This window comes from Kwoniella pini, chromosome 8 (genome assembly GCF_000512605.2).
Source record: "Kwoniella pini CBS 10737 chromosome 8, complete sequence".
NCBI classification, from domain to species: Eukaryota; Fungi; Basidiomycota; class Tremellomycetes; order Tremellales; family Cryptococcaceae; genus Kwoniella; species Kwoniella pini.
This window is the reverse complement of record NC_091723.1, coordinates 285,488-303,592: the sequence shown is the minus strand read 5'-3', so window position 1 is coordinate 303,592 and position 18,105 is coordinate 285,488. Positions and strand designations below refer to the sequence as shown.

At 43.3% G+C, this 18,105-nt stretch overlaps 6 protein-coding genes across 6 annotated transcripts; 4 read left to right on the top strand and 2 right to left on the bottom strand.

Moving 5' to 3' along the window:
• Positions 1 to 1,067: 1,067 nt before the first annotated feature.
• I206_105865 (uncharacterized protein) lies at positions 1,068 to 3,271 on the top strand (the record flags this gene model as incomplete). Its single annotated transcript, XM_019156415.1, has 11 exons — positions 1,068 to 1,246; positions 1,312 to 1,320; positions 1,394 to 1,416; positions 1,475 to 1,576; positions 1,649 to 1,739; positions 1,798 to 2,053; positions 2,162 to 2,224; positions 2,297 to 2,443; positions 2,517 to 2,690; positions 2,752 to 2,881; positions 2,937 to 3,271. 11 exons carry the CDS (start codon positions 1,068 to 1,070, stop codon positions 3,269 to 3,271), a joined length of 1,509 nt encoding a protein of 502 aa, XP_019010217.1.
• Positions 3,272 to 3,846: 575 nt separating this feature from the next.
• I206_105864 (uncharacterized protein) lies at positions 3,847 to 8,937 on the bottom strand (the record flags this gene model as incomplete). Its single annotated transcript, XM_070203200.1, has 12 exons — positions 3,847 to 4,011; positions 4,083 to 5,259; positions 5,321 to 5,387; positions 5,448 to 5,741; positions 5,790 to 5,811; positions 5,881 to 6,383; positions 6,473 to 6,754; positions 6,809 to 6,959; positions 7,037 to 7,117; positions 7,217 to 7,795; positions 7,864 to 7,969; positions 8,030 to 8,937. 12 exons carry the CDS (start codon positions 8,935 to 8,937, stop codon positions 3,847 to 3,849), a joined length of 4,335 nt encoding a protein of 1,444 aa, XP_070059301.1.
• A 1,167-nt stretch (positions 8,938 to 10,104) lies between these two features.
• Positions 10,105 to 12,874, top strand: I206_105863 (uncharacterized protein; the record flags this gene model as incomplete). Its single annotated transcript, XM_019156413.1, has 5 exons — positions 10,105 to 10,991; positions 11,044 to 11,131; positions 11,186 to 11,267; positions 11,320 to 11,644; positions 11,704 to 12,874. 5 exons carry the CDS (start codon positions 10,105 to 10,107, stop codon positions 12,872 to 12,874), a joined length of 2,553 nt encoding a protein of 850 aa, XP_019010215.1.
• A 69-nt stretch (positions 12,875 to 12,943) lies between these two features.
• On the top strand, positions 12,944 to 13,369 carry I206_105862 (uncharacterized protein; the record flags this gene model as incomplete). Its single annotated transcript, XM_019156412.1, has 1 exon — positions 12,944 to 13,369. One exon carries the CDS (start codon positions 12,944 to 12,946, stop codon positions 13,367 to 13,369), a length of 426 nt encoding a protein of 141 aa, XP_019010214.1.
• Positions 13,370 to 13,677: 308 nt separating this feature from the next.
• Positions 13,678 to 14,352, bottom strand: I206_105861 (uncharacterized protein; the record flags this gene model as incomplete). Its single annotated transcript, XM_019156411.1, has 1 exon — positions 13,678 to 14,352. The coding sequence occupies one exon, from the start codon at positions 14,350 to 14,352 to the stop codon at positions 13,678 to 13,680; it is 675 nt and encodes a 224-aa protein (XP_019010213.1).
• A 305-nt stretch (positions 14,353 to 14,657) lies between these two features.
• I206_105860 (uncharacterized protein) lies at positions 14,658 to 17,848 on the top strand (the record flags this gene model as incomplete). Its single annotated transcript, XM_019156410.1, has 3 exons — positions 14,658 to 15,581; positions 15,652 to 15,788; positions 15,850 to 17,848. The coding sequence occupies 3 exons, from the start codon at positions 14,658 to 14,660 to the stop codon at positions 17,846 to 17,848; spliced, it is 3,060 nt and encodes a 1,019-aa protein (XP_019010212.1).
• Positions 17,849 to 18,105: the final 257 nt, after the last annotated feature.

Below are 18,105 nucleotides of genomic sequence, written 5' to 3'. Positions count from 1 at the left end.
CTTGTGCAGTCTATCTACTGGATCATTATACATTCAATTAGTCTTGGATCTAGATCCGAGATCTCATTGACGGGTCATATCACCCCGTGATAACTGATATCTCCTCATCGCCATTTACTCACACCGTAAATCGGCATCTATTCGGTATACCCGACTCAGTGGCAATATCTTAGCAAAGCAGGTCGAAGACCAAACTGTCGTGTTCTCCATAATAGGACAAAGATCATGACACGGTCCTGGACGATCATCTGTTCTCACCCGGCACCGTTTCACCGGTCATGACAAGAGGAACAAGGCTTTGTGCGATTCAAAGCGGTATACCTTTTTACAGTTTATGTCGGATGGAGAATTTGGAATAATTCCTTTTTCTCCGATGGTCCGATAATCGGTCAAATGTGCTTAATTAAAAGGCTTGGCAAGGATCTATAACGGTACTTTTAAATTAGTATGAAATTCAATTTGTAGTATTGATGATAGGTCAAGGGAATTGGATGTAAGTAATGTTTTACAGAGCCTAATCTGACTGGATCTGCATCATGAAGGGCAGGACGTGAACCTCAATTATCGATCCATGGCAATTTGCATTCAAGATTAATTATCAACAGTTATCGGATCCCCGAAATCATTTGAGGGAGTAGCAAACGCGTCATTCCACAAACGTCCTTATAGTTTCAATAAATTCAAATCTTTAACCATTATTACGTTATATACAATTGATATTGGTATTTATCTGATCCTTAAACCGATATAATTCGGTTGGCCCCGATATCTTCCCCTCAAAATCACATGAGGGACTCCCGATTTTCACAGGATAAACCGAAATTTGGAATTATCTTTTTAAACACTTACTTAAAATGGTAACAATGATCTTTCAATCTTCGGGCCGAACCCTAATGATATTTCCCTCTTCATCAATCGAATAAGGGTCAAGATATTTTGGCTTTTCATTTAAGAAATATGTATATAAAGATGCTTGAGTATGGAGGGGTCCCTTATTTACCCCACAACCAAATTGAGAAATCGTAATTTCTTGTACTGTACTGTTAGTTGGAGGACATTGATAAATCATGGCGACCATACTTGAACCGACTGCCTCAATTGATCAAGGTATAGAGAAAGAAGAAGTTAAACATGTTGAAGTTGTTAATGGTGAAAAACCTTTACCTGATTCGTTGAAGGATATGAGTGAAGATGAGATGAAGAAGATGGAGAAGAAGATGGTCAGGAAGATGGATTCAATCATTCTGTGAGTGATCATACTGCATTTCTTTCAGTACAGGTCAAAAACTGATTGATCATTACTGTTTATAGGCCTATCATGTAAGTTTCGGTCATAAGAGGACACATCGTCGTTGTACATTGAAATGGAAAGCTGATCTATCCTTGAATTTAGCATGGTATTATACGTCTTGAATTGTAAGCTTGAGGGATTACTACAAAAGGTTCACAACCGGGACTGACTTACTCTTGGTAGATATCGATCGACAGAATTTAGCTGCAGCTAAGTTACAAGGCATACTGGATGATCTCCATATGACGACGCAGCAATTCGCTTCAGCTATTGCTATCCTGTACGGTGAGTAATAATGGTTTTTTTGGCTTGCTACTACCGCTAAACAAAGCTTATCCACTCATTATACTATTCTAGCCGGTTACATTCCCTTCCAGATCCCTTCCAATTACTTGATCTCTTACTTCAGCAGACCCGGACTCTATATCTGTATTGCTGTGGTAACCTGGTATGTGATTTTTGCTGGGTCGTCTGTGTGCGAAAGCTGATACGAGTTGCTTTCGCAGGGGATCTATTTCCGCTTGTACAGCGGCTGTTCAATCCTATCATGCTCTATTGGGAATTCGGGTTCTTCTCGGTGCATCCGAAGCTGTATTTTTCCCTGGTTGTCTATATTTCCTATCCGCCTGGTACACTAAAAAAGAATTGGGTAAACGATACGCTGGACTGTTTATTGGTCAACAACTTGGTAACGGTTTTGGTGGTTTGATCGCTGCTGGTGTACTGAAGCTGGACGGTAAGCATGGTATCAGAGGATGGAGAGTGAGTCTGCCTTCATAGCATTGCCGTATATCGTTACCGTGTCTATACTCTTTCACTCGCGCCATGATCGCTGAATTGAACAAACATGCTGATGATTGAATTTTCCAGTGGTTGTTCATCATTGAAGGTGTAGCCACAGTTGGTTTCGGCATTGTTTTTGCTTTCTTCATGGTAAGTGCTCATATAAGCCTGCCCCTTTCATAAGTTCCGGACAGCTGACCTCAGAGTGCCATTTCGTCTTAGCCGGAATATCCTTACAACGCCAAGATGCTTACTCCTGTCGAAAGAGACTACGCTGTCTGGCGGTTAGAGAAAGAAGCAGGTGTTGCTGAGGGGCACGAGGAAGTGTCGAATATCAAAGCTTACCTTTCTGCCCTTGCCGATCCAAAGGTATGTGAAGCATGTTCATTCCAGTCTTCGACGCTAAACACAAGATTGATGTATTCCCGAATTTGTATTCCAGGTATACACTATGATTGCCTGCATGATTTGCTCACAAGCTATGGGTTCAGTCGGAAACTTCTTCCCTACCATTATCAAATCTTTGGGTTATGACAACATCATTACCTTGGTGTTAACTGCTCCACCATACATTTTTGTCTGCTTCTTCTTCTACGGATTGTCATGGTATTCCGATGTGAGTCAATACCAATCATTAACGTGCTCGAATCCGTCCTGACCTTTTGTACTGAACACAGCGAAACGGCAAAATTTACCTTCCGATGGTTATTTGCTTGTCAATTGGTATCGTTATCTACATTATTGCTGTTTCGACATTGAGTATCGGTGCTAGATACTTCGCGATCATGTGGACGCCCGTAGCCAATGGTGAGTCTTCTTACGAAAATCCACGTAATCGCGACCTTACACTTGTTCTCTTTAGTTGTACCTCAATTATTCATTTACAACACATTATCTCTACACGTTGCTCGACCATACCCCAAGCGGGCTGCTGGATTAGCTTTGATCAACGCAATTGGTGGGACCTCCAACGTATGGTCAGCTTACGTATGGTATGCCCCACCACACTTCTACGCCGGTTTCGGTATGGTCCTTGCAGTCAACGTTTTATTCTTGGTTATCATCACGGGTTACCGATTTTACGTTCGAAGGGAGAATGCTAAGCTTGACGCTGGAGGTGAAAAGGCTAGACATGCTATGAGGCATGGAATTACGCAGGAACAGGTAGATTTGGGATGGAGATACGTTGGATACTAGGTATTGTGCAATAGGCGTAAAACATGAAAGTTTCTGGAAGTTTGGATTTGCCCGCCTCTTGTTATCGGAAGTTCAAGGTGTAATATTGATATTAGTATAGTACAGCAGTAGAGTTTTCGATGCATACGTAAGTTGATGCGCTCACAGAGATGAGAGAGGCCTTATCGCTTTACTTTTCAGAATTGTTTGCACCCAACAATGACGAAGAATTTCATGCATCGTCTCCCAGCTGATTGCCTGAAGATCGACAATGAATGAGCGCAATGTGGAATAAAGAACACAGCAGAAGAATGCTTATATGAGATAAGTACAGTAATCTTGACGGAATCGTCATTGTGACTAGGAGTACTCTCCATTGAAGATTGACTATGGAAGGCTGCAGTCGCTCCTGCTTTCACTGACAAGATTTAGAAAGGTATGACATGATGTGAATTCATTATCATGATATAACATAATGTGTTCGTGTACGTAAAAATTTGATGCTAATGTATGCTAGAAAGGACAGACAAAAAAGTTACAACAAAAATTGCGTGTTTTTGATTGATTGAATAAGCTGAATCCAAATGTTAAGGAATCTACAAATTTGATATGCCTTCACGCTCAACTTCTAAATCAGTACCTCTTGGTCTACTTTGATCTTTATTTCCACCACTATGTGCTGCTGAATAAACTTTTGCACTGATTTTATCTTTCATATAACGGCCTGTTCTAGCTATCTTCAACTGAAAAATACCTTTATGCTATAGGGAAATCATTCAAACAATTAGCAACTTATCTTGTTGAGTTGAATTCCTGAGGGAATCAAACTTACCCTTTTATGTAAAGCGTGAGAATGTGCTTTTCTTTCAGACAATCTCTTATCTAATTCATCCTCTGAATCACTTATATCATCTTCAATCAATTCTCTTTCTTCTTCTTTCCCTTCTCCATCTTCGATGTCATCATCATCACTACTTGATTCACCATTATCAGAAGAATCGTCATCGTCTTTGATTTTATCTTTCATATCTTTTAAATCGCTTTTCAGTCCTGTTAATTCAGTTTTTAATCTTTCACCTTGTTGCATTTTATCCCAATTCATATGAATCTCTTTTTCACTTTCCCAAACTTCATATACTCTTGCAAATCTCAAATTTCTCTTAGCAACTTTACGATGTGTTCTACTAACTCCAGGTATTAACCTAAATTTCAAATTAGCATATCCAAGTAATGGTATTGATTCATTCGAAATTGAGTTTAGACTAGTTTTCGAAGAATTTACTGATGATATTGAGGTCGTTCTATTTCGATTAACAGATGAACTAGAATGGGAAGCGGGCCAAGATCTTCTTTCAGATATACGTCTTCTGAAACTTGGTTGTTTATCTAATGGTGGACTAGTTAAATATCCATTCCCATCTTCATTATTTCCTTGTTCATCATAATCCATCATTTCTTGAAGTCTGATCACCTTCTCTACATCTTCTGTGGCCCAAATCCCAATCTTAGTTTCACTCGAACCATCATTCATCTTATTGATTCGTACTACTCCCATGCCTGCAACACGCCTTTTCTCCAAAACGCTAGATTTGTGTAAAAGCGTAATGACAAGTGAACAAGAATGTCTATACATTATAGCCAATCTAATTCGTTTACTTGATAAGTCAAATTCAACATCCAATTCTTCGTTTGCTGATAGAGAAATCTTGGAAGGTGAGCTAAGAGAAGATGATTGGATCTTTTCTAGGCTTGTTCTGGCTGACATTGGGGCCGCTGAGCTAGAACTTTCCTGGGAAGAGGTACCTAATTCGTATTTATCTGAATCTGTCGAGAATAATACCGAAAGACCTTTATCGTCTACACCAAGTGAGTTAAAAGATAAGGATTTTAATCGGAAAGTCGCGACTTCGTATTCCGACGGTCCACGAGGTAGTTCCATATCAAGCGGTTTCCATAATAACGATATTCTGATACGACCCCAGCCAAGACCACCAACGAGTGGGAACCACCTAATCAGCCTAAAGTCAGCGCGACACTCAAAGATCACTCGCATACTAAGGATAATCATACCTGGTAGATTGGCTGCGGGTTTTGAAAGCTTCCTTCAACGGTATTACGACTAAACCTAGTATGGGATCTACAACAATCGCTTCTGTCAGCTTGGCACAACAGCCTTTTGTCAGAGACTATGACTCACCATGTTCACGATTTCGCTCATCTCTGACAACAAAAGTGATTTTGCTATTATTCCAATCTCGGACAAATCGCTCTGAAATAGCATTAAAATAAGGTAAAGGAGTAACTTGTTTGGTTCGTGTCTTGTATACAAGCTTATCATTTAGATGGACTTCGCAATACGAAGAAGGTGGTTCTGGGTTCTCATTGGGAGTACGATCCGTTAAATCTTCTAAAGCCGGTTTACCTCCTGCCGACGAAAGTTTCGAGGCGGTGTGCGAAGAGTATGTTCCAGAAAGCGGTTCAACCTCGAGATCTAGGGAATTAGATTAGTTTCGATCTGTCTGAATTTGGCCAAACTCACCAATACATTGATGTATATGGAACTGTATACACAGATTAACATTTGTTTCGCTTGAAGTTCTTCCTCATAGCTGATTTCACATGGAACTTACCTGAAGAATTCCACTTCTGAGATTCTCATCTGGTTTACCCTGTACTTCCAACGTGTCTCTTTCCTTCTCACCCGTGAACCAAGCAAGTGTTTCTTTGCGCTTCTTTTCTCGATTTGCATACCATTTCTCCTCATTTTTAGTATCGACAATTCTACTCAACATCTCCATCCAGATAGGAACTTTGTCCATTTCAGGCGGATTCATATCTTCTCTTCCAGAAGAAACTTTCGATTGTTTTGTACGTTGTTTGAGCTCTTCCTCTGACATTTGCCATAAACCGTGAAATTGGATAGACCAATTCAAAGATCCAGAACATTTCATCCCTGGAGTATCAGCTTGAAACTCATCCCGTCTATGATGAAGCTTCCTTGAGTGAGTATCGACTATTTCAGCCAAATCAAGTTCTACAACACCCATGGCATCATCCGCTGAGAATCTATCGGAGTCACATGCACGTATACGCAGTCGTTCGCCAGCCTCTATGGCGTCCGCGGAGACAAGGACTGCAAGGATCGAGCTGTTCATCAGCACTGCATATTCAAAAAGTTCGCCACCTTGGGGCCAAGGAGCTTGGGGAAGTTCTTCCACTTACTGAAAGCCTCTTCATCCCATCTTGGATTTCTTGTGTCCCTTATAGTCCTAGTTGAGAATAACGGTTTATGATATTTACTATATCCAATAGAGATATACGGGTCACATGAACCCAAGGTATCCACTTTGGGTAAACCTTCCGCACTATGGATTATTATCCTCAAAACGCCGATGTTATGAGTACGTAAAGCGCTTTCTTCGCCCAAAAGTAATCTATCCAGATCGAGTGTATACGATTCAGGCGCGACGAAAGATGAGGCTACTTCTGTGATGGACTGTTTGACTGCAGTCGCTCTGAGATTAGTTGCCGTTTGTACATTTCTCATCGTTCACTCACCATATTGCTTCATACCAGGCAATTCCATAGCATTGAATGCACCCTTTTTCAGAGGATGAGCGGATACATCGTATTCAGGAAGCCTTGGGAAAGAGAATGTTCCATTACGTATAAATGGTGGAGTGGCTGAAAGCAGCAGCCGAAGATTGACCTATACATGAGTATGAGATATTATTGAGCCTACTTCCCTCGCCTTTGTCAACGATCCCTGATTGGAACGGAGCTCACAGTGCCTTTTATCGAAATTACATCGATATATACGGGTATCTCAGAGCCAGCTACACCTTTGATACCCCATCCGAAATACGCCTGTAGCATTGGGCTGATTGTGAGCGGGGTTTCATGCCGACAAGCATATCAAACCAAACAGCATGGTAGGGTGGATGTTCGTACGAAAGTTCGGCTCACCAAACAATGTAGTCCCCTTCCCTTCTTCTCAGCATCTCTGGTCCTCCTATATTCGAAACCAACTTGATAATTCACATATTGTCCTGCATTCGGGTCATCCTCGTCCCCTTGACTGTTTTCTTCACCATGATGATGCGTATCCCGAGTCACGCCTGATTCTTCGTTATCGACTGAATTGCCAGTTTGAGACGGATTGAGAGTCTGATCCTGATTGATCTTGTTCCCATCTACCATCGGCGGTCTCTTTTTCGATACTTTCTGTAATATTCTATCACGTTTTCGGCGCTTACTAGCTTCCTGTATCCTCTCGTCGGTATCAAATCCAGATTTTGTACTTGAGGCAGAAGGCGATCTAATCATATCTGCCCCTGACGCAGGAGCAGATGACATAGAGGAAACCTCTCGCTTATGCGTTACCTTTTTCTTCAAAGGCGATTTCATGCTACCCGACGAGTTTAACGGTTTGGTAGGTGTCGGCATGGATAAAGACGAGAACCACTCCTCGTCTGACATAGGTTTCAATGATGTTAAGACGACAGGCTGAGAACCCAATGCTGGAGATGTAAGTCGGACCGAGGTCTGTGATGGTCATTGTCATCAGCTCGATTTTAAGGAGTGATGAGCAGAAACGATATCTATCAGCTTACGACTACAGGCGGTACTTGGCCAGCTAATGCATCTTCCATCAAATCGACAAAGGGCACAAGAACATCTTCCGAAATCAAAGGGAATAGAGCGTATAGCGCGTGGTTTCTATTTTATCGCTCAGCAAATATTCAGCCTCCAGATACAATCCAGAAATATAGGACTCACACCCATTCGACAGCTTGTTGATCATTAATTCCTCCCGGTACAGTATTCTCAGGTTCTGGATCTTTCAATAAGACTTCAGCCTTCTCTTCTAACCTTTTCATCCCTATATATCCCGCTATACTCGCTAACGCCAGCGTGACAAATGATACCCTCATATAGGCTAGCAAAATCAGTGAGATCATCCATACCCATGGTCCGATAGTTGGCACAGTAGATAGAGCCACATTGGCTGATTTTGATCTTCTGGGAGGCGACGGTGCTGGATGAGTCTTTCTAGGGGGCAATGGAGGAGGTACAGGTGATTCTAACGGGTTCGAGGATTTGAAAGGAGCATCGGTCGGAGTAGGATTGACATGAGGAACATCAGTCGGGTCGGGTGGAGAAATTCGCATTTCTTCGACCGATTGACCGAATGAAGACGCGGTAGGCGAAGTAGGGGAAGAGCCATGTTCCGAATCTGGAGGAGTAGCCGGTGTGATAGCCACATATACGTCTTTAGTTGGTTGATGGATTGCTTCAGTAGCAAGAGGATCAGGACCAGTCTCCCTATAATGGTCATCATGTCTGTGAATGTCTAGGGCCTCTGCCATCCTTATCCCATCTCGGTCTACTAAGATTGGTTCTGGAACAGGCTTGGAAACCGATGGTGTCCTGGGCGGTAAAGGTGGAGGCAGTGTGATGGAGCCTGCATGTACAGATGGTCCAGCTGTACGATGTACAGCCTCGTGGGGTAAAGCGCGACCAGTGAGAGAAGCGGCACCTGAAGTGGGTCTTAGAGGTAGAGAAGGAGTTGACACCGGGTCTGCGGTGACATAGTCGGATGTAGCCCCTGGCTCGGTATCTGTGTTTGTAGGAGGTTGTGGAGTTGGCCGTCTAGGTGGAAGACGTGGTGGTTGTGGTGTTGACATGGTGTTTACCGGCTTGATAACATATCACAAAGTATTCAAATTCAAGACCGTGGCTTAAGACAAGGCATCGATGACTCTGGAAGGGAGAGCGGTATTGAGCGATCAAAGGATTGAGAACAAAGCCAAATCGAGTCAAAGGATGGTCCTCTTTTGGACCTGATGGGACGAATTAGTGGGGTCTTGATTCTAGTCAGACTCTTGAGTGGGTGTTGTTTGAGTATGAAATGCAAGGAGGCACAGCATAATAATAGTTTCTGGCTACTGCTGCGAATGTAAATTTCGGAATGATGGCGAATGACGTAAATACATCAAATCCGATTATATAAGATCACCGAGCCACGTGGGATTCGGTTCCAAATTAGATTTCATCATGCATAAAGCTTCTTGGCAGACAATCTTAGATATCGTGAAATCCATTGATTGATTTGGGGTATACCAGGAGTTGCATAGACTGACAATAATGAAATTATCGACTTCACTTACAAGCTTGTTCGGCATCGAGGCCACCTTTAGCTCTGATGATAGAGACGGCTCGAAGGGTTCGAGGTTTAAATGAGCGAAATTATCGGGAAACTTCTCAGTAGTTCTGCAAGAAGGAATACAATGAAATGCAATTGTCAAGACAATGTACGGGGGGAACGAGGTCATGTCGATTGACATACTATTCTGTTGTTGTCTGTAGTCACTGATTGTGTGAGCTCACGCTATGACTCCCTATTGTCCCTCTCTTTACTTAACCTCCTTTGTCTCTCAAACTTACCGATTTCCCTCTAATACCTTATGCGTGTCAGCGTTCATCTCTACATCATCGTGTACAGATCAACACAACTTAGGAACGTGTCTGACTCACTGATGCTTGCTTGTTTTGTCTCCCGTTTCCTCCCCAAGTTCCTCTGGATAAGTTTGACAGTGCGATCTTCGTCATAAGAGAACAGTGCGTTTCCCTATATCAGATACACCAAACAACTCACCAGCAGGTACAAGTGCACCATTCCATTCGTCACCGACTTTTAAATCACTCAACGTTTCCTCCTTTCATAACTCAACACATATGAGATGGCCTTTGGGATGAAAACTCGAAACCATATCCAGTCGCGAGATGACCCTGCATCTCATAACGACTCCAACACCAATAATCACACCGATCCAGACTCCGATTCCCCTCAGATGAGATTTCTGACTCGGAGTAAGAGACCAGAGGGTATCATCGACGTCACTCCAACTCCTGAATCATTCTTATCTCCAAGTGCTACAAATACATCTCTATCTATCATGGGAGGAAATCATTATCCGAAAAGACGTTCTTGGTTTTCATTTCGAAGGAATAAACAATTAATCTCATCTGATAATTCTATTCAACAACAATTGAAAAGAGAACAAGAAGAGAACAGTCACTTAGTCACACCTTTTCAACCACCACCTTCAGCTTGGGCGAATAACGAAGATCGACTCAGACCTATTCAATTTCAACCTAATCGAATTCAAACACTTTACGTTTCCAAATCTGAAAGAGACTTATATTTAGCTGCAATGTCACAATTGGATGAGCTTCCACCACCTTTACCACTTTGGTCAGATCGTGCACCAGAATTACCGAAACTCAACGCTCAACTCACACCACTCAAAGCGCCTAGTATACCTAATGGATCAATCGGAAAATCAGGTAAACATGCAAGGAGTATCTCAGAAGGTGGATCTACTGCTTTTCACCCTTTGACTGCTCGTCCACTTTCACCTAAATTAGTCACTTCCCCTCAAATGGGAAGATCAGGCTTAATGATAAGAGAAGAATTCAAACAGAGATCCGATCCTCCGAAATCAACTAAACATGCTCTTATGGCTCTCCTTGGCCCTTCCGGACTGAGATTCACAGGTTTCCCACCAAGCACAATCAGTGCTATAGATTTGGTACTGCAAGAAAATTGGAATCTGGGGATTGGCGCCAGAAGTGAAAGTGCGAGCGACTTGAGCAAAAGATCAGAAGAAGATAAATTCACTTGGAAGGTTGAGCTGGACGGTAAAGTCTGGAAAAGAAAAGGGTCACAGGAGCTGGAGTAAGCTGTTCGCAAAGTCTGTCCCCGTTCGGTAGCTGATTATCATGCGAAGCCCTATACGCTTGCTGATTGCTCTATTCTCGATCTTGGGCATACATGGCTGGACTCTGGTAGAGAACGTGCAAGCTGGAGGATCCAAAGTGAGTGACACCTTCTTGATACCCAATCGCTTTGCTTACGTTTGGAGTATCTAGAAAGACGCCCATAATCTCCTCTTCTCATATTCTGCGGAGGCTTCTATGAACCCACCTCTCTTCTTCGCGCTATCTATCCCATGTAAGCTCAACTGGATGTAGAGCAGACCTACCATTCTAATGTTGTGGTATAGTGCCCGATCGACTATCGCTTATCTCCCCACCACCAAATGTCACGCCTGCTATCATCTCCGCTTTGCGAGAAGCTATCGTGTCATGTCCTAACAAGGGCAACAAACATGCTCGCAACGGCACAAATGCTACTGGAGTTACCGTCACATCGGATTCTAACGATTCAGATACGATTGGAAGGTCGAAATCATCTAGAAATGTTTGGAAAGGCCATGACCCTCGAGGGATAAAGCTGGAAGGCTGGGTGCACGATGGTGTTTATCGATTCTGGATTGATGGCCTGCGAAGATGGTTAGGCGGCTCGCTGAAGAGGAAAGTCGTCGAGAAGTGAGCTAGAAGTTCTGCATTTATGGCTATTGCTGATAACTCATTTCGTGACTAATTAGCCTACATCCAAACCTGCTCATATCCATCATCAACAATATTACCAATCTTCACTTCAAGCTTGCCGCTTCGATGCCCTTACTTCCAATAATGAAAGGTCGAGATGTCCTCATCTTCTTCTCATTACCCTCTTCAGGTTTATCGGTAGTCGACTCTTACGTACCGAGAGAACCCTCCATAGGAGGATCAGAATCCCCTATCCTCGTCTCACCAGCAGCATCATTCCCAGCTCAGGAATTACTAGACAGGGAGTTCCCCATTCAAGGTCAAGCCGAAAATTCAAGAGAGGTCGTGTCTGAGCATCGTCAATTGCCATGGACATCAGTGATCACCGAACAAACAAGATCGAGAACTGATCCACCTACTAAGCCTTCGCCTCCCCGACATCTATCTGGAGGAAAAGGAAACGGTAGTGCAAGAAAGAGATATGGGAGTAGGGAATCCTCCAAACCATTACTTGCTGCTCCATCGGTATCAGCAAATTCAACTCCAAAGCATAAGAACGTATTGCTCAAGAAGAACTCTCTGCAACGTCGGAGATCCGTTTCAGCTGATCAATCTGGTCGAAAGTCCGCCCAATCTCGATCGGTCGATGAGAGTGGTCGAAACTCATCGCAAGGTGATTATCCTGGACATGTCCCGGGCCAATGGACAGAAGGGGACGATAGACATTTTCATGTCACCAATCCTGACAATGCATCCGAGAGATGGAGTCTCATCGATCCTCCCACCAGCCTCGGCACTTTAGGCGTAACAATGTCTAATGATGGGCCGCATAAGTATCATCAAACTCCGCCAACAACCCAAGATAGAGTGATTGCAAGGAATCCAGCTGAAGGTGGAACTAGAGAATCGAAAGCAAACGAAGACAGTATTTATGCAGATGCTCAACCGACTCTACTTCATGACCAAAATCACCAATACGGAGAGCCATTAAGATTTGTGCCTGTTCAAGATACGACCACAAGAACCAACGCAGCTGATCTTGCAACCAATGCACCAATGACCATCAGGACTTTCGCACCTACTTCACCGGAGTCTGAATTTGGCTTCAACGGCACGGAATTAGGCCATACAAACGAGCCATTGGTACTTGGCCAGCCAATGAACGATGATGAAGAAAACGTCAAACATGTACCTTTGAAAGATAGTGATAGTCCAGAAAGAAGATGAAGAACTAATATAGTTGATTTAGGAAGTGGAATTCAAAGCGTACATGGAAGTGTGGGATATTTACAAAGTATGGTATCAGGTATATCAGGACATAATGGAAAAAGAAATTCAACAATGACTGAATTGGATCATTCAACAATTCCTCCTATACCGACTCAACAAACTCAAAGTCAAGATGAAGATAGAGTACCCAGACCAGTAATCAAAATTATTGATCCATCTTTCATTGAAACCACAGCGCCTCCTCTTCCGGCTAGACCAAATCCAGAACACATCCCTGATTCAACGTTACCCGTCCCAAATAAAAAGGGAGGGTATCAAAGTAAACCGAACAAACACACAGAATGGGAAAGAAAAGGAAAAGTAAAAGAAGGTATGAGGAGGATATGGGACGAAAATGACAATTGCTGGAAGGATATTCCTATCAATCCGGATGGAAATAATGGAGAGGGTGTCGGAAGCGGGCGGACAAGGATCAGTCTGGGTAGAGGTTAAGGTCATATCGTGGTGGAAGAGGAGTTGTCTTCAGAAGGATGGAAGTGTGAATATAGCCATTTTGCGCGAAATAGTACATACCTAAAACGAGACACCTTTGATGAAGTCTACGTAACCAGTTTTGATAGAAGAAGACACCTTTATATACACATTTATGTTGTGATATATTCATTACAGATAATACACAGTAATATGCTATGTGATAATTTGTGTATACAACAAGGTGCTTTGATATCTCGGAAAGTTTGACAAAAGTCCGTCCACTTGACCAACTGGTTTTCCTTCTTGCGGTTGACAATCGATGCCAATTACAAAACCCAATCAAAGATAGTTGTACATCCAGCTGCAATTGCTAAAATCATTACTCCAACCACACTAAGTATAATTGATAATAATTCTTTAGAATCAGGAGGTTGAAATGGTCCATCATATGTGATATTTTCCATTTCTAATTCAGAATGTGATGGTTGCGAAGTACGTTGAACATTTCTTGATGGATTTGAAAAAGGCTCAACGAATGAAACTTTCGGTATAGGTAATAATGGTCTAATAACATTATTTATCTCATTATGCGTATCTTCTTCTTCCTCTTCTCGTTCATCTGATCGTATATTCTCATATTGAGCCTGTTGAGATATTTTATAAATCTTTTCTTCCTCTTCTTCTTCTTTATCTCCTATTATAGGTTCTAAATTTCCCCCACCAGATGAAAGCACTCTTTTGATAGGATTTGAATAAGGATGAATACCATATATATTTTGATGATTTTTTATATTTGATTCTATATTTGATTCTTCTAGATTATCTGTGGATTTTGATGTTGTATGTAAATGTGTATGTGTAAGTAAAGGGGGAACTAAAGGAGCTTGAGGAAATATAGAACCTGATGATAATACTGAAGGAGATCTTGATATTGATAATGAAAGTGAAGAAGAACGAGGTCTATTTTTTGATATCGATTTTGAAGGATTTATTGAGGTCATTGTATATCAAATTCGCTTGGTCAGAATGATCAACTCATTGTCTGATATGTACTCCGAGTAGACATGAAGGATCTCTATTGCTTGTAAAGTCAACAAAATAAATGCTTGCAAGACAGAAAAATACCAAAGCAAGCTTTAGCTTCGAGCACTGGTGAAATGATCATGGACCACGCGACAATTTGATCATTCGTCATGTCATCACCATAACCGACCGCGTCCACCTTTGTTTGACCTCTTTCAGTCTTACACCTCATCTGACATATACTGACCTTCATAAATCAGACTACAATATAAATCCAGCCGCCATGGATGATCCATGGGCAGGACCATCATGGTCTACACCTGCTAAACCTTCTTCATCCATTATCATGACTATGCCTGAACCTGGACGAGCGACACCTCCACCTAGATTCGACGAATCCGATCCATGGGGTACAACGCATCCACCTCAATCGCGTTCACCAGTACAAGCGACTGAAGATACACTGCAAAATGGCGATGAGGTGAAATCAGAGGTTTTAGATACGCCGCGATGGGTTGGAGAAGAACATTCGTCATGGGATAGGGATCAGTCGGAAACGGTGACAGCTTATCCGCAGGAAAAGTCAAAACCTCCTGCCATCCAAGGGGCAGAGGAGGCTTCAGACTGGTTGGAACCGGACTCGTCGTTCCCAACAAGTCCATCAATACCTCCTTCATCTCCTCAGCAGGTTAAAGCTACATCCCCTACTATATCACCTGATGCTCTTCACAAATCAACTCCTCCTTCGATACCTACGTTTGCCGACGAATCTTTCGAATTAATAGCGTCCAACTTGACTTCCTTACCTAAATCACCTTCATTCGGAGACGATTTCGGAACTTTCTCCGCTGGACCTTCTTATTCCTCATCTAGTGCTGACCTGTGGGGAACCAATGCTGGTCCCAGCACTGGTCAAACTACTGTCAAACCGGACTCGGGAGGCTGGGGAGGAGAAGACCTTTCTTGGACGGCACCGAAGGACGAAATGCCATCATGGGGAGGAGAAGCTTCGTTTGACGATGATAGAGATCAGAGTCCATTTCAGTCGCCAATCATCCCTCACAAACAAGTGCAAGACGACAATGAGCAAGATGGAGATGAGGGTTGGGGGAGGAGTAGACCGCCTATTGCCGTGATGGAAAGGCCTAAGGGGGATGATGATTGGGAGGAAGCGCAACGTAGGATACAAGTGAAGCAAGAAAGAGCTGTGAGTGGTCATGGCGTGTCATGAAATACTGCTGATAAGGTATCAAACTGATGCATGATCGATGATGTAGCCTCAAGAAAAGATTGATGGATTGACGAAAGCATGGACTGATCTACTTGGGGGATTGATACATATAGATCTGGAAAAGATGACTGGAGCGGAAGAAATGGTATTCGAAGGAAAAGTAAAGGAGCTGAATAATGAGACGTAAGTTTGACGATAATCGACTGACAGCAACAATCCGAATCAAGGCTAAGAGAGTATGCAGTGCCGATCAAATACGCATGTTCTCAGTTATCCCTTCTAATATCAATACCTATCCACCCATCATATCGGATCTCATGACCCACGAACGTTACACTTATGCCTTACAACGACCCAACCCTGTCCCATCTACTTCACTTCTCACTTTTACAAATCCTCGTCGGCAAGGCAAAGTGGATCCCTTGTCATTCTCCGATGACCCATCGAACCCATCTTGGACCAGTAGATCAAAGCTTGGTGAGCCCGATGCACCGGTACTCGACATCTCTCCTCAGCAACAAGAAGATGTGAACAACAAGAGTAAATGGTCTTTCTGGGGAAAAAGACCTGTACCTGAACGACAACTCACCACTTCGGGAGGAGGTGTACTGGAAAGAAAATCTACGACGATATCATCGCCTGACCTTACCAATGAGCGAGCCTCGGCGGACATGAGAACATCTACCTCATCTAGACCATCTTCCAGGGCACCGTCAATATCAGTTCAGCCCTCACGACCTAGCTCTCCAGCCCTGCCGACAACCCAAACAGCTGTCCCAAAAATAACCCAAGATATGGGACACTCGAGTCCATCCACTTCTCTTCCCCAAGCACCAAATCAACCATCAGCAGTATCCAGGTTCTTCGGCAGACTATCCCGTAATAAGTCGACTACTCCAGCCCATTACGACGATGAACATGACAAAGACTTGCAACTATCACCGGACGATTTTTCGTTTTTGTCTGAAGTCCCCTCGTTGTCGACGCCTCCGCCAGAAAAGGGCGTAGGAGATCTACTAGCTTTAGAGGCTGGACGCGGGGAAGATATTGCGTCTTTGGAAAGTTTGTTGAATTCCAAGGTAACCCCTCTACCCAAACCCCTTGCTCCACCGCCTAAAGGTTCTGCGCCAATCGGTTATAGATCGAATAGCGGAAAGTTCGTCGCGCGTATGACACCCTCGGCACCAACCAATCTCGATTTGCTAGGCGACCTCAACTTCGATGGTCCAGCTGATTCCGAACTTGCCACGACAAATGTTCAATCGCCGATAACTCAATTCCCCTCACATGTTCCTTCACCAGCTTCCAACACATGGGACGATTTTCTATCGCTTGATGCCGGACCTAGTCAAAATCGCAGAGAAAGCGTTCCTTCGAACGTGAGATCTCCAGTCACATCAGTTATCGCTTCTCCGCTTGTGCCTTCCAGATCTGGAACACCTGGCGTATCGCTTTCACCGCCCCCTCCGCTGTCACAATCCACTTTACCAGCCCTTTCATCGTTCACGAAACCTTTTCCGGCTGCGTCCACGCAAGCTGATACCGGAAGGATCGATTCCGATGATTTCGGAACACCACGACATGCATCAACATCAACATTCGATGATTTCGGAGATTTCTCAGCCTTTAACGCTGAGTCTAATTCATCTCATTCAACACAACCAATAATGTCCGAACAAACGTCATACACATGTAATCTTGAAACACCTAGCAAACCTCCTGCAATGGTGGCGCCAGGCCCAGCACACGCACTATCAACTCCCGTGAATCATACTAAACCAGGATCATTAGACCATACGCCTACCTTACAACTACTATCCGGCGCATCCGCTTCCAAGGGCAAAAGATGGCCGGCACCTCCTTCTCCTGTAGCACCGATACTAGCTCCTCCACCTAAACCTTCGCAAGTGTCTACTGGAGGATTTCCATTCCTTAGTCCACCTCCGCCGGGAAGACCAAGTTCGAGGTCTAGTAATTTACTCGATGATTTGAATGGCGATGCAAGTGCATCCACAAAGCATTCGACTGCAGTAGGAATCGGTATCAATAATTTGGGCAATCCAGATCAAGACTTGGGTCTATTTGGAGGATCTTTACAACCTTCTAGATCAATTACGCCTAGTCAATTCGGACAGGCGGTACAACCCATCAATGACAATGATCAAGCATCTCAGCTCCCCAAAGCAGTGCAAGGTAAAGGAGGATTATCAGCTCAAGATTTATCTTTCTTTGATAGCTTGTAGAACAGCTGATATACTTCCAGGGCGTATGTAAATTCATATGCGATTTTGTGTTCATGAGAGTTGTCATTGATCTCAGTGTGAAGCCCAACGGCAGACCAAATCGCTGTCTTTTCGTAACTATAGGCAATCCATGAACCGTATATCTACCTAATATGCACAAGGTGTAAAGTCCTCCTCATCCTCCAACTCACTTATTCGACTAAGGTAAATGATACTATCCGTTAACCACCAAATATACCCACTAACATGCTGACGAA